General features: G+C 35.0%; 1 protein-coding gene across 2 annotated transcripts; it reads right to left on the minus strand.

Annotated features, from left to right (window-relative positions):
* Positions 1-4,935: 4,935 nt before the first annotated feature.
* Positions 4,936-11,167, minus strand: LOC131035597 (chaperone protein ClpB1). 2 transcript variants are annotated; one of them, XM_057967332.2, is made up of 10 exons: positions 9,918-11,167; positions 9,186-9,253; positions 8,835-8,980; positions 8,579-8,720; positions 8,129-8,310; positions 7,692-7,973; positions 7,133-7,473; positions 6,737-7,016; positions 6,407-6,604; positions 4,936-5,573 (listed from the first exon to the last, which is right to left on the minus strand). In XM_057967332.2, exons 1-10 carry the CDS (start codon positions 10,607-10,609, stop codon positions 5,307-5,309), a joined length of 2,598 nt encoding a protein of 865 aa, XP_057823315.2. In that variant the 5' UTR covers positions 10,610-11,167; the 3' UTR covers positions 4,936-5,306. The 2 variants fall into 2 exon arrangements, with proteins under 2 accessions (XP_057823315.2, XP_057823314.2); XM_057967331.2 differs by having other exon boundaries at positions 9,084-9,253; positions 9,918-11,165.
* Between the last annotated feature and the right edge of the window lie 850 nt (positions 11,168-12,017).

Raw genomic sequence — 12,017 nt, forward strand, 5'->3', positions numbered from 1 at the left:
ATTACATGTAACTTTACAAGGGGACTTAAATAAATATTTAACCTAGCCAAACACATTACCTAAAGGACGCATCAAAATAAATATTTATTATACATAATTAAAAAAATCCATGTCATGTAAAGTGTACAACACCTGTTCCTAATATTCTTAATCCCTTGTCAGTCTAAATCCATCAACTCCACAATCATTATCCATTATTCATTTCATCATATAAATCATGATTCAACTTGTGCCAAAAAGTAGTTAAGTTTTTTAATTTTATCCAATTAACTCATTCCTTTATCTATTCACCATCATTTATTCTGAAGTTACATCATTACCAAAAATATCTATATATCAAATATTCATTTCATACATCCATCATAAGTCCATTATATACATCACAATCAAATTATTTGCATCTTCATGTCAATTCCATAGTCATCACATAATAACATGTTATATCATCACATCATACATCACAATTTATCATCAAATAAAAACACACATCAAATATCCTTACATGCATAATCACATGAATGATATTGCATAAATATGAACATCCATACATCTTAAGTGTATGTACATCTATCGATCACATCATATTACTCATAAAACATGGTGCAAATGTCTCATTTATACATCATAAAAAAAAATAGAGTATATATTTTCCAATTGACTTGGGTACATCACCACCCTCTTCATCCCAAAAAGTGCTATATTTTTTTCTTTGAAATAACATCACCTCTAATAAATCACAATGTCATCTCAAGAAGGGACAAAATACAAACACTAAAATTTTATCACTCATCCACTCATCAAAATATTTCAATCTACCTTAATTATTCCACCAAAATCAAAATAATTAAATATTCTTTATTATATGATTGATTTTTAAAAATAGATAATTTTCCCACCAAATATTTAAAAAAGATTTTTCTCACAAATATCAAATAAAATCACAAAATTCACTATTCATAAATAACTAAATAAAAAATCATATTTCCATTCAATTTAGATAACTAATTAATCAATTCAATTGACTAATCAATCAATTTAGTTAACTGATTAAACAATTATATTGACTCTTCAATTAAGTTAGTTGAGTAATCAATAAATTTATTCAACACATTAATCAACATGGGAGAACTAGCTAATGATTGTGACCTCTCCACATCCACTCTAGGGAGTTAACAAATGATCTATCAAATCCTAATCTTCCATCCATCTCAACAAATAATTATAAAACCAAATTTGTCATTTGCAACACAATCCTCAAAATGCAAAGTCATGTTGTCAATAGAAGAGGCCTCCATGAATGCAAAGTAATATTGATTTTGTGAGCACCTACATTCTACATCTTTCATCAATACATCTTTAGCACAACTATGCATTTTTGGGCACAACAAAGAGCTTTGGTGGGAGATTTTTGTTCAAGTCTTTTATTTTGTCTCTTACACTCCAACTAAGGTAGTAATTAAATATGGAACTTAAGATTTGAATCTTTTGTTCGAGTCTTAATTAGTTGTTTCTTATTCCCCTACTCAAAAGTAGTAGTATTGATTTTGATACTATGCATTTCATCCGACATATTGAGTGCCCACACACTTTATGGAGACCCATATCACTTTCCACTCATTGCATATTCTGTATTGGATGGTCTTATGCCCCTTGATGAATGTGACAACCCATCATATGATTATTATACAATATAGTAGATTAATCATTTGGCAAGTCTTGATAGTTGTGATATCATCGAGGGTCCTCCTAAAGAGACATCCATTGATTCTTTGGTTTCAATGAATTTTAATCTAAGTTCAAAGAACTCTTCTTCTTTATCTTCAAATCACTATCCCGAGGTTGAGAACTTTTGCATTCTAACATTAGTAGATTCATCTATAAGCATTAACATTTGGATATTTTGTGTGGACACATTATCATGAGATTGAAAATAAAGTTGGATGACATATATGGAAATCACATCATCTTCATCAATTGTTGCTTCAAATGATTCTTTGTAGCAAGCACATCATGGTCTTCACAATTTGGTACATTGGTATGAGTACTAGAGAAATATTGTAGGTTTGTTTTATGAGTACCGTCTTGTAGACTTGAATGACACACTTGAAAAAATCTCTTTTTTGATGAAAACTCTATCATAGATATTGTTACACCATATTTGCCTCTGGATCATATTCTTCATTCATTTGCGCATGGCCCTAGCTTGTCACCTTCTTCAATGATCAGGCTTGTACTTAATTTGATATGACATCCTTTCATATGAACATGACAACACATGAGCAAAATTCAAAGACAATTTCATATATCATGATATTTCTCCCCACAAATTCCTATTTGGATTGGGAAGACATCCTACATATATATTTGGCATAGTTTCTTGCCAAAGGAAGGAATGTTGTTTGGTGTTCTTGGATCTTCACCATCATCCTTTATTGATCATCTACCATATTTGGAGATTATAAACGATGGGGGAGGCTACATGTCTCTCTTCTTCTCTCCTATGGGGGGGGCATTGATTGCATATTAGTGATAGAAGTATTTGGGGGTTCATCTTTTGTCCTTCCTTTTACTACCTACAATACCTGTTTGCATCTTTTCTCTCTTTTGGAGAGGTTTTCTTCTACAATTTTTTCTCCTTTATTCCATTTGTGAGAGATTTGTTTATACATAGGTACCCAACATGACCTTGTATCCAAGGTCCATCCTTTCATCTTTGCATGTTTTATCATTTTTCTAAAGTTGCATTTAAGTGGGCATGTCGGGGGGGATGATGAGAATGGAGTATTGGTGTAGGGGAACCAAGTGGACATAATTAGTCCAATCCATGAGCAATTTAATATTTATTATTTTTAATGTAATAAGGATCTTAAGATCCAAGTGGAACAATATCATGTTTGTAAGACTTTATAGCCATCTTGCTTATCTAGTCATGTAATAGGATCTAGGGGGTCAACCTTGGTCACACTTGTTCAAAAGGACCAAGATGAGTCCTGAAAGATGTCATTTGTGTTGTGTGGGCATATTCGACTCCTATATAATGGTTTTGTGTTGGTTTGGTCGATTATAAGGCCAAGAGTGCAAAGTTGTGCATTGTTGTCAAATTGTCATGACAGCTTCTGTTGTCAACTTAACAACTTTTGTGGTTAGTTGGTCTCTAACGGTCCTATGGTTCAAATTTCAGTTGTGGACATTGGAAGACGTTGGATGTTGCATATAAAATCATCTGAGGCCAAACTTGTATGATTTTATGAAGATTTGATGAACGAGAAGCCATCTTTGTTGCAGGAATTTGTGTCTCAGTTTGTGTATTCTCTTTGTTTCATTATTGTGTCCGATTAGTGAATGCATCTAATGTGTTTGGAGGGTTGAAAAAGTGTTATATGTAACATATCCAAGTTGTTTCAGGGGTTGAAATATATTTTGGAGCTAGGGGATTGATTTTCTTCAGTTTCAGGTTCTATTGAAACCTTGCCAAGGGTTTCATAAGGCATGGTTGGTTTCTTACATTCCCAAGAGTGAAAATTCCTCAAACTCAAGGGAAGGTTGGCCCAACAGGTGTATCATAGCATGGTAGGGTTGACAGAGGTGGCCATGAGTGGAGGAGTGAGAAAGGTGCACTGAAATGCTTGGCATTGTGTAATGGCAAGCAACTGAAGAGGGGTAGATTGGTTTGTGGGAAATTGGTTGAGTAAAGACCCAAAATTATTGTGGAATCCTTTGTTTTGACACATTTTATGAGTTCCCAAATGGTTGTGAAGTTAATGTGAGTCCATTCTAGAGGGGTTGCTTTGTAAAACAGGCCTAATTGGGGCTCCTGGCCAATTAGGACAGGCAATATTTTGTATAGATGGTCCAAAGGACTCCCACATTAATCTGAAATATGTTATAGAGGGTCCAAAAGGGTACTCAAATATGCAAAAAAAAATTCAAGTGTTTTGGGAAGTTTGTGAGTTATTCCCCAAAGACTCAAAAACTAGGGCTACAAGGATTGTGAAGCCTTTGTGAAAAACAAGGATATTAGGAAGTTTGTAGACCACTTCCAATGTATGAAACATGTCAAGAGGGATGTGAAATGACATGGTATGAAGGTGGTTTGGGTCTGTTCTTTCTTGTTGGTGTTGTGAGTCTGTTGTGAGGTTGATGTGTGGAAGTAAGCCTTTTGTTGATTGATCAATTGGAGTAAGTTGAGTGAGTGTGTTGGGAGTGGGAATCCTACCTAGTTTCCCTGTGGCTCTACATCAAGTATGTCACCTAACCAATTTCATTTCAGGTCCCATTCATATTCAAATACTTAAGCTTACTTTGTTCATTTACTTTTTGTGTTTCGTTATGATTAAGATACTTGTCACAAACTTAGTTTGACTAAGGTTTTCACTTTTGTTTATATATCTAGGGGTTTTCGAATTGAACATCACTCATGTATTGTACCATTTGTATGCATCTAATTAATTCTTTGGCTTCATAGCATTTACATTGCTTTGCTCTTGTGTGGAAGGTTGCTTTGGTTAGAGACAATCCTTGGCTCCTTCTGGGTTGCTAATCAACTCTTACAAGAAGTTATTTCTGGCTAGAACCTAAAAGAGACCTCTCAAAGTAAAGAAGATTGATGTACAAATAGGTCAAATGAGGCACACTCAACATATGTACTATCTAAACTTGTTGAACACGTGCTACTATTGTCAATCCTTTGAGTATAAAATTTGGAACTACCCTTGGCTTCTCCCCATCTTAAGCCCACCACTTTACTAACTATTGGCAATCCACCTTAAAAAGATGATCGACTGTCTACTATTTTAGTTACAATGCAAAGCAAATTTAGGACACACAAATAATAACATGTTAAATATTCTAGTACCATAGACCTATAACCATTTTAACATTTTCAAGTTATTCTAATTTCCATAAAAGTTAAATGTTTTCAAATAATCCTCTAGATTCTGAAAAAATAAAACACTAATGACTATTAACATTACTGATTTGGTCATAAAGCCAAAATGATGTTCGACAATAGTTTGGTAGCATTTTATTTAAATGTGTCAAAATGCCTATTTTGACCGTTGGTCCTTTTCAATCCCAGGGAATTACGTTAGATAAGAAGAGTCACAGCGACGCTGAGGTAATTTTCCTCAAACTTACAGGCCAACATAGTTTTAACTCTTCTTGCCATCGTGCATTGTTACAAAAACATTAGTTTAATATATTGATCCAAAGTATGTACCAAACCATACAATTGATTACGTTTAACTCATCCTCAGAAAATTACTAACTAAATTTGATGTCACGGCTCAATGGGAGGAATAAACACATCACATAATTTCTTCCATTGGCTCATCGTCGTCCTTTTCTTCAATTCTCATTTTCTTGACAGCCTGAAATGCTCCAGATTTGACAGTATCCATTGGATTAACTAGTCCTCCATTCCTGTCTACATGAAAGGATAATCTTGATTGTTCAGGAATTGCATCTATGAATACAGTACAGTTTTCATCAATTTCTCCACTGATGAGCATTTGAGACAGTTGGGTTACAACTTTCTTTTCCAGCCAGCGTCTTAAGGGTCTAGCGCCATAAACCTACAAAAACAAACACAAAGATTCAGTGAACAGAAAACTAAATCCCAATTCCCAAGAGAGATCATTGTACAAATGTAATATCTTAGTACCCCAATTGTATATATAATAAAACCTGCAATTTACAACTGATTAGATGTTTCTTTTCTTCTAAAAGTTAACCAATTCAACTAGTTAGTGTAACCGATCACTGCTCCAATAACATCAATAAAATGCTGATGCATGTCCCGAGCAAAATATAATAGAATCACATTTAGAGTTAAATCGGCCAAGAAAATGACAAAAATCCATATTTGATACCAATTCTCTTTAACGCTTGTTGCTTTCCAAAAGTAATAAGTTTTCTTTTCCTCGTAACTAAGAAGCAATTTTGTAAACTTTTTAACTTCAAGCGTTTCTTGGCCTTACACAAAGGGAAAAAAATGGCTGTAATTTTAAATATTTTTAAATTTCTTTATTTCAGCTATATTGTAGGTTGTCCTAGCATTCCATTACTGATCTTCCTATCTTTGTGCAAGCAACTTAATATGTTTGAATCAGTATCCTTCTAGTGTGATGTCCACATCTACTTTTGGACCAGGGCAGGAACCTTCTAATACAGGGCTCAAAATTCTTACCCATTAAACAGTAGCATAATTTTCATTACAATGGAAGCTACCGTCGATAAAGGTATAGAGATAATTATACTTTTGGACCAGGACCCTTCTAATATAAGGCTCAAATTTCAGTCTGATGTTGAAATGCTTCTTACCGATTGAACAGTAGATTGGACAAGCAACGAGGTATGTAATAGAAATTTATAGAAACAAGAAAAAAAACTCTGAAAACAGACATACAGGATCGTATGCTTTCTCAAGGACAAGGTCTAAAGCTTCATCGGTGACTGCCAGAGCAATTCCCCTTTCTGCAAGTCGTACGGCTACATCTTTCATCTGCAATCTAGCAACTTTACTCAGATCCTCTTTTTTAAGAGGATCAAAGATTATTATATCATCAAGTCTGTTTAATAGCTCTGGCCTGAAGTGCTTTCTCACCTGCAATAAAGGTCAATAAAGAAAATTTAACACCACAGCTTTTCTTTGAGCATCACAGATATTTCCATGACAACTAGCTCAGGATGATTGAGTACAAGAAACCACAAGAAGCCATAAGTTAATTGCACTTACTTGTTGCATTACTCTCTTTTGAGCAACTTGCATGGTTGTGCGTCCAGAGAGTCCTGCAAGCAAGTACTCTGCTCCGAGGTTGGATGTCATGATAATGACTGTGTTGGAGAAGTTGACTGTACAACCATGCCCATCTGTCAATCTACCATCATCAAGCATCTGAAGCAAGGTGTTGAATACAGATACATGTGCCTTCTCAACTTCATCAAATAGAACAACACTATATGGTCGTCTTCTAACTGCTTCAGTCAGTTGTCCACCTTCTTTATAACCAACATATCTGAAATAAACGATAAAAATTCAGCTGAAATATTGGCTACACTAATTCAGTATATAAATAAGGAAAAACACTTGGAATAAGTCCAATCTGAAAGAAACCTAATACGCTATACATACCCAGGTGGTGCCCCAATGAGCCTAGAAACTGAATGCTGCTCCATGTATTCAGACATATCAATCCGGATTAGCAGGTTTTCATCATCAAACAGTTGTTGTGCAAGAGCCTTCGCAAGCTCTGTTTTACCAACTCCAGTTGGTCCCAAGAATAGAAAAGATCCAGTAGGTTGCTGTGGTCTCCCGAGTCCTGCCCTCGATCTCAGCACAGCATCTGCAACTGCCTTAACTGCTTTCTCTTGCCCGACAACTCTTTTATGCAACCTTTCAGGAAGGCCTAACAGCCGCTCCTTATCATTTTGGCCAAGCCTGGTTACAGGAATACCAGTCCAACAACTCACCACCTGCATGAATCAGTAAGTTATACTAATATCCCTGTAATTGTACAATAAAGGTACCGTCACTACAAGTTTACTTTCAGTTGTCTTCATAACATGCAAATTATAAAGTACGACCATTATAAGTCCACCCTGAATTGAACTCATAGCCTACAGCTACAAGTATTAAAAGTACCAATAGAAAAACTGTAAAGAATAATTCAGAACTTTCACATTACACATACCTCTGCAATTTGATCGGGTCCTATAACTTCTGTTAACATTAAATTTCCTTGAACATTAGTTTCATGTCGAGCAATTGCTGCATCTATCTCTGGAAGAATCCCATATCTTAAATCGGCAACTCTTGCCAGATCCATCCTATGCTCTGCCTCCTGGAGAGTATACAGCAATTCTTCACGCTTCTGCTTCAACCGACGAATTCCATCCACTCTCTCTTTTTCTTTGTGGTATTTCATTTTAAGAGGGTGCAACTTATCTCTCAAATCATTAAGCTCATTTTGAACCTGTAAGATTGGAAAAATAAGAGCAATAAGTTACTTTCAATCCTACAGAAAATCCCTTGCATACCAGAATAATCTTTCTTTGTGGGCGTATATACAACCCTCAAACAAGATAGAAAAATTAGTTTTCTAAAAGAAAGGTAGATCTCAGTACTAACCTCCACTAGCCAAGCCCTGCTTGCTCTGTCTTTCTCCTTTTCAAGAGCGTGGACTTCAATTTCTAGTTGAATTCTTTTCCTTTCAAGTGCATCTATTTCTTCAGGTTGACTATCTAATTGTACTCTCACATTTGCACATGCCTCATCAATCAGATCGATTGCTTTGTCAGGAAGATGCCGATCTGTTTAGAATCCAAACAAGCAAACAATAAATAATCACTTTCACAAAGCTCACAAAATGCCTGCATTCTGCTCAATGAAAAATTAATGTTTCAAGCTTCATCAAACTTCTAATAATTTAAAATCAAGACATTAATTATACACAATCGTCTGATTAAAATTTAAAACTCCATCCATTTATGATCAAATCTCATATATTAAGAGCTTCCACACAATGCTACCTTTTCTAATACCACTTCAATCATATGAACATCCATTTGAAGAACTTACCAGTTATATAACGACTGGATAATTGGGCAGCAACCACTAATGCTCTGTCCATGATCCTCACACCATGGTGACCTTCGTATTTTTCTTTCAAACCACGCAAAATGTTGATGGTGTCCGCCACACTAGGTTCAGCCACGTACACCTGCCAAAGACAGTTAATAAGATAAGCTACTTACAATGTGACCTGTGATCCTACAGTGATACAGACCAGAAAATAAAAAAGCATCAATATGAATAAACTGAATCAAGGGCCAACCTTCTGAAATCGGCGCTCGAATGCGGCATCTTTCTCTACGTATTTTCGATACTCTTCCAGTGTAGTTGCTCCCACACACCTCAGTTGGCCGCGAGCAAGCATTGGTTTCAATAAATTAGCAGCATCCATTGAACCCTCAGTACGCCCTGAAAACAAATCCCTTTGTCAAATTGAAGACAACCGATTATAATGACAGCTATATAGATTTAATCAAAAAGAGAAAGAAAACGAAAATAAAAAATCACTCACCAGCACCAAGAACCAAATGTATTTCATCAATAAACAGAATGACTCTTCCTTGGGATTTATCCACCTCCTTCAAAACAGATTTAATTCTCTCTTCAAACTCACCTCTGTACTTTGTTTCAGCCACTAAGGCTCCCATATCCAATGCTATCAATCTAACTTCCAGCAAATTGCTGCAACTTTCCAAAGAAATTTTATGAATCTCAAAGTAAAAATTCACGAAGTCCCAAATTAACTGCAAAAAATGCAACTTAATGCCAGCCAACTTAATGCCAGCCCCTGCCCTAATCGTAGTTAAATAGTCCAAATCCATCAATTTTTTATTATATGATAGGTTACAAAGGCAAAACTAGTTTACGAGGATAGTGCCAATCTCTAACCAAAATGCAAAAGAAATCCTGCTGAGCAGATATCTAGAGCTTGCCGGCCTCAAAATGACATATTTTCTATGCTTAGAATAGTTTGTGCAAGTTGCTTCAGAGTTATTAATTTCTGCTTGCAGTAATATATCAGGTGGGCATATTGTTGTATGTTTTGAGTTGTCAATGGCTATTTTAGAAGAGGTGTGCCATGTAGAACAGGGTAACATAGACTACTTAGAAAATAAAATCTGAAAGTGAACAATAATATAACTGACATAAAACAGACAATTTTACAAAAACCTTCTGTAAGTACTACTGTAAACTTACTACAACCTATCATACAGGAACTCCCAGGGTTGTAAATAAAAATATTAAAGAAGGCCAGCCTAAATGTCAAATGCTCCTCTTACCAACCCTTCTCTTTTTTTCTAAAAATTGCTAAAAATCAGTACATGTTTAGCAGAAAATAACTTGCCTTGGTACATCTCCTCTAACAATCCTTTGAGCCAGTCCCTCCACCACAGCAGTCTTTCCAACACCAGCCTCTCCAATTAGCACTGGATTGTTCTTCGTCCTCCGAGACAAAATTCTGATGATTCTCTTAGTTTCTTCATCTCTGCCAATAACTGGATCAAGCTTCCCAGCTACTTCCACAAGGTCGCGCCCATAGGTTTTCAGGGTCTGGAAATTGGTATCATCAAAGGTAGTCTCTAACTTCTTTCCCTCTCCTCTCAGCTTCTCAACTTCAGATTTAACACTCAAAGCACTCACGCCCGCTTCTTTAAAGCTGTCCACAATCTGTGAATCCTCCAATAATCCTAGTATAAGATGATCTACAGCCAAATGACTGTCTCCTTTCTTCTTTTGTCTCGATTGAGCGTGCCTGATGCATTTGATCAGAGCAGTGCTGGGAGGATTTTCTTGTGGAGCAGGTTTCTGGGAAGGCAGTTTTTTCAGGTCTTGGCGCAGGACTCTTCTAACGGATTCCACTGATTGATCTCCAATAGCAGCGGACAAAATCGCTTGTTTCAGTAGCCCAGAAGCATCCTCTATAAGAGCAACGGCCAAATGAATGGGATTGACTTGTGCATGACCAAATTCTTGAGCAAGCTCTAAACCTGATGCTAGAGCTTCGTTAGTTTTATTTGCAAATTTTTCTGGATTCATTTTCGATTATGCTACCTACTCCTCTGTTCTTTGTCCTCCTAGAAAAAGTAAAAGAGCAATTTTAAAACTCATAATTTAGAACGCCTTTGTTTCTTGCAATCCATAATTATCTCAGAATACTTCAAATTAGAGAACTAAAACATAATGCCTGCAGATATGAATTTTTATTTTCAAAATACATGCCGAAAATTGCTCGGCATTTTGCTTGCATATGAGGGATTTCAAGTTTCCACCATGATAATGACAGAAATGCCGAGAAGATATACACATTTTATTTTTAAAAAGCTAACCAAAATTTGCTTAGAATTCTGCTAAATGAGAGGATGTAAACCCTTTTCTTCAACAGAATTTTCTCAGATGAACTCCAATTTTAATTTTCTTTAAGACGCAAACGTCTTCAATTTCTGTTTTCTTCAACCATTCATACAATTTGCTAAAACAAATCGAAAACGAAGACGGGGGTAAATATTCCATAGAAGGATGAGGGAAGAAAAAAAAGAATAAAGTAAAAGGCAACAAACGTTCCTTCCTATGTTAACTTGGCTTGCTGTCTACGACAGACTTGTTACATATTTAGAGAGTAATATAAGTAAAGGGACGCAGTTATTCTGGTTTGTAATTGCATCACCCCAAAGTTATTACGTTATATACTGTTGAGCTATTAGGCTAAAATATATTTGTTCATTATTTTATTTGAAAAATTATTATATTGTAATTAAAATATTTGTACAACTTGAGTTGGTTTCTTGAAAGAAAGGTACAAGTTCAAATTTCATAAGGGGGTAAGGTATTAATGCCTTGTTTGTAATGTGCCTCCCTTGAGGAGTATGAGGTAGTCCCATATTGCTCAAACTTTTTTGTGACCCATCCTTCAATTTTTCAATTAGTTGAATCAAATTTTTTAATTTTGAGCAAAAAATCTATATTCCATATTTATTTACATATCTATAAAAATATCATTTTTCTTTATTTCTATTGGTTTCTATTGAAAATAGTGGATAGAAAATTCAATAAAATAATATATTTATCCGCTCATTAATAATAATAATAAACTTTCTATTTTGAATCGTTTTTAAAGATTGCAAAATCATTTTATGCTTTCTTCCCTTCAAATGTTACTCAAATTAATGAGTTTTAATTGTTTGAAAAATATTAATGAATTTTCTTCCACTTATTTTTAATATTTAAACACTTATATTTTTTTTAATATTTCATAGTAAATTGTTTTTTAATGGCCTTTTGTATTTTTTCATTCTTTATAATTGTTTTTTTTTTTATATTAAATATCGAGAGACCAAAATAAGGAGAGTTTATACAAAAACGAGCATTGGAGGCAGAGCCTCAGCCATCAACCAGAGAGATTATCCAACTGAACATAGACATCCTCCTACCAAAAAAAAGTTACGAG

The sequence above is a fragment of the Cryptomeria japonica genome, chromosome 3 (assembly GCF_030272615.1).
Source record: "Cryptomeria japonica chromosome 3, Sugi_1.0, whole genome shotgun sequence".
Taxonomy (NCBI): Eukaryota; Viridiplantae; Streptophyta; class Pinopsida; order Cupressales; family Cupressaceae; genus Cryptomeria; species Cryptomeria japonica.

Bases quoted from the DNA above. Each gene is read 5' to 3' on its own strand.
- LOC131035597 (XM_057967331.2), bottom strand. From the start codon at position 10,609: ATGAATCCAGAAAAATTTGCAAATAAAACTAACGAAGCTCTAGCATCA. The intron at 6,605-6,736 runs GTAAGTGCAATT...CCTTTATTGCAG, and splicing joins AAAAGAGAGTAATGCAACAA to GTGAGAAAGCACTTCAGGCC. The intron at 5,574-6,406 runs GTATGTCTGTTT...TTGTTTTTGTAG, and splicing joins TTGAGAAAGCATACGATCCT to GTTTATGGCGCTAGACCCTT.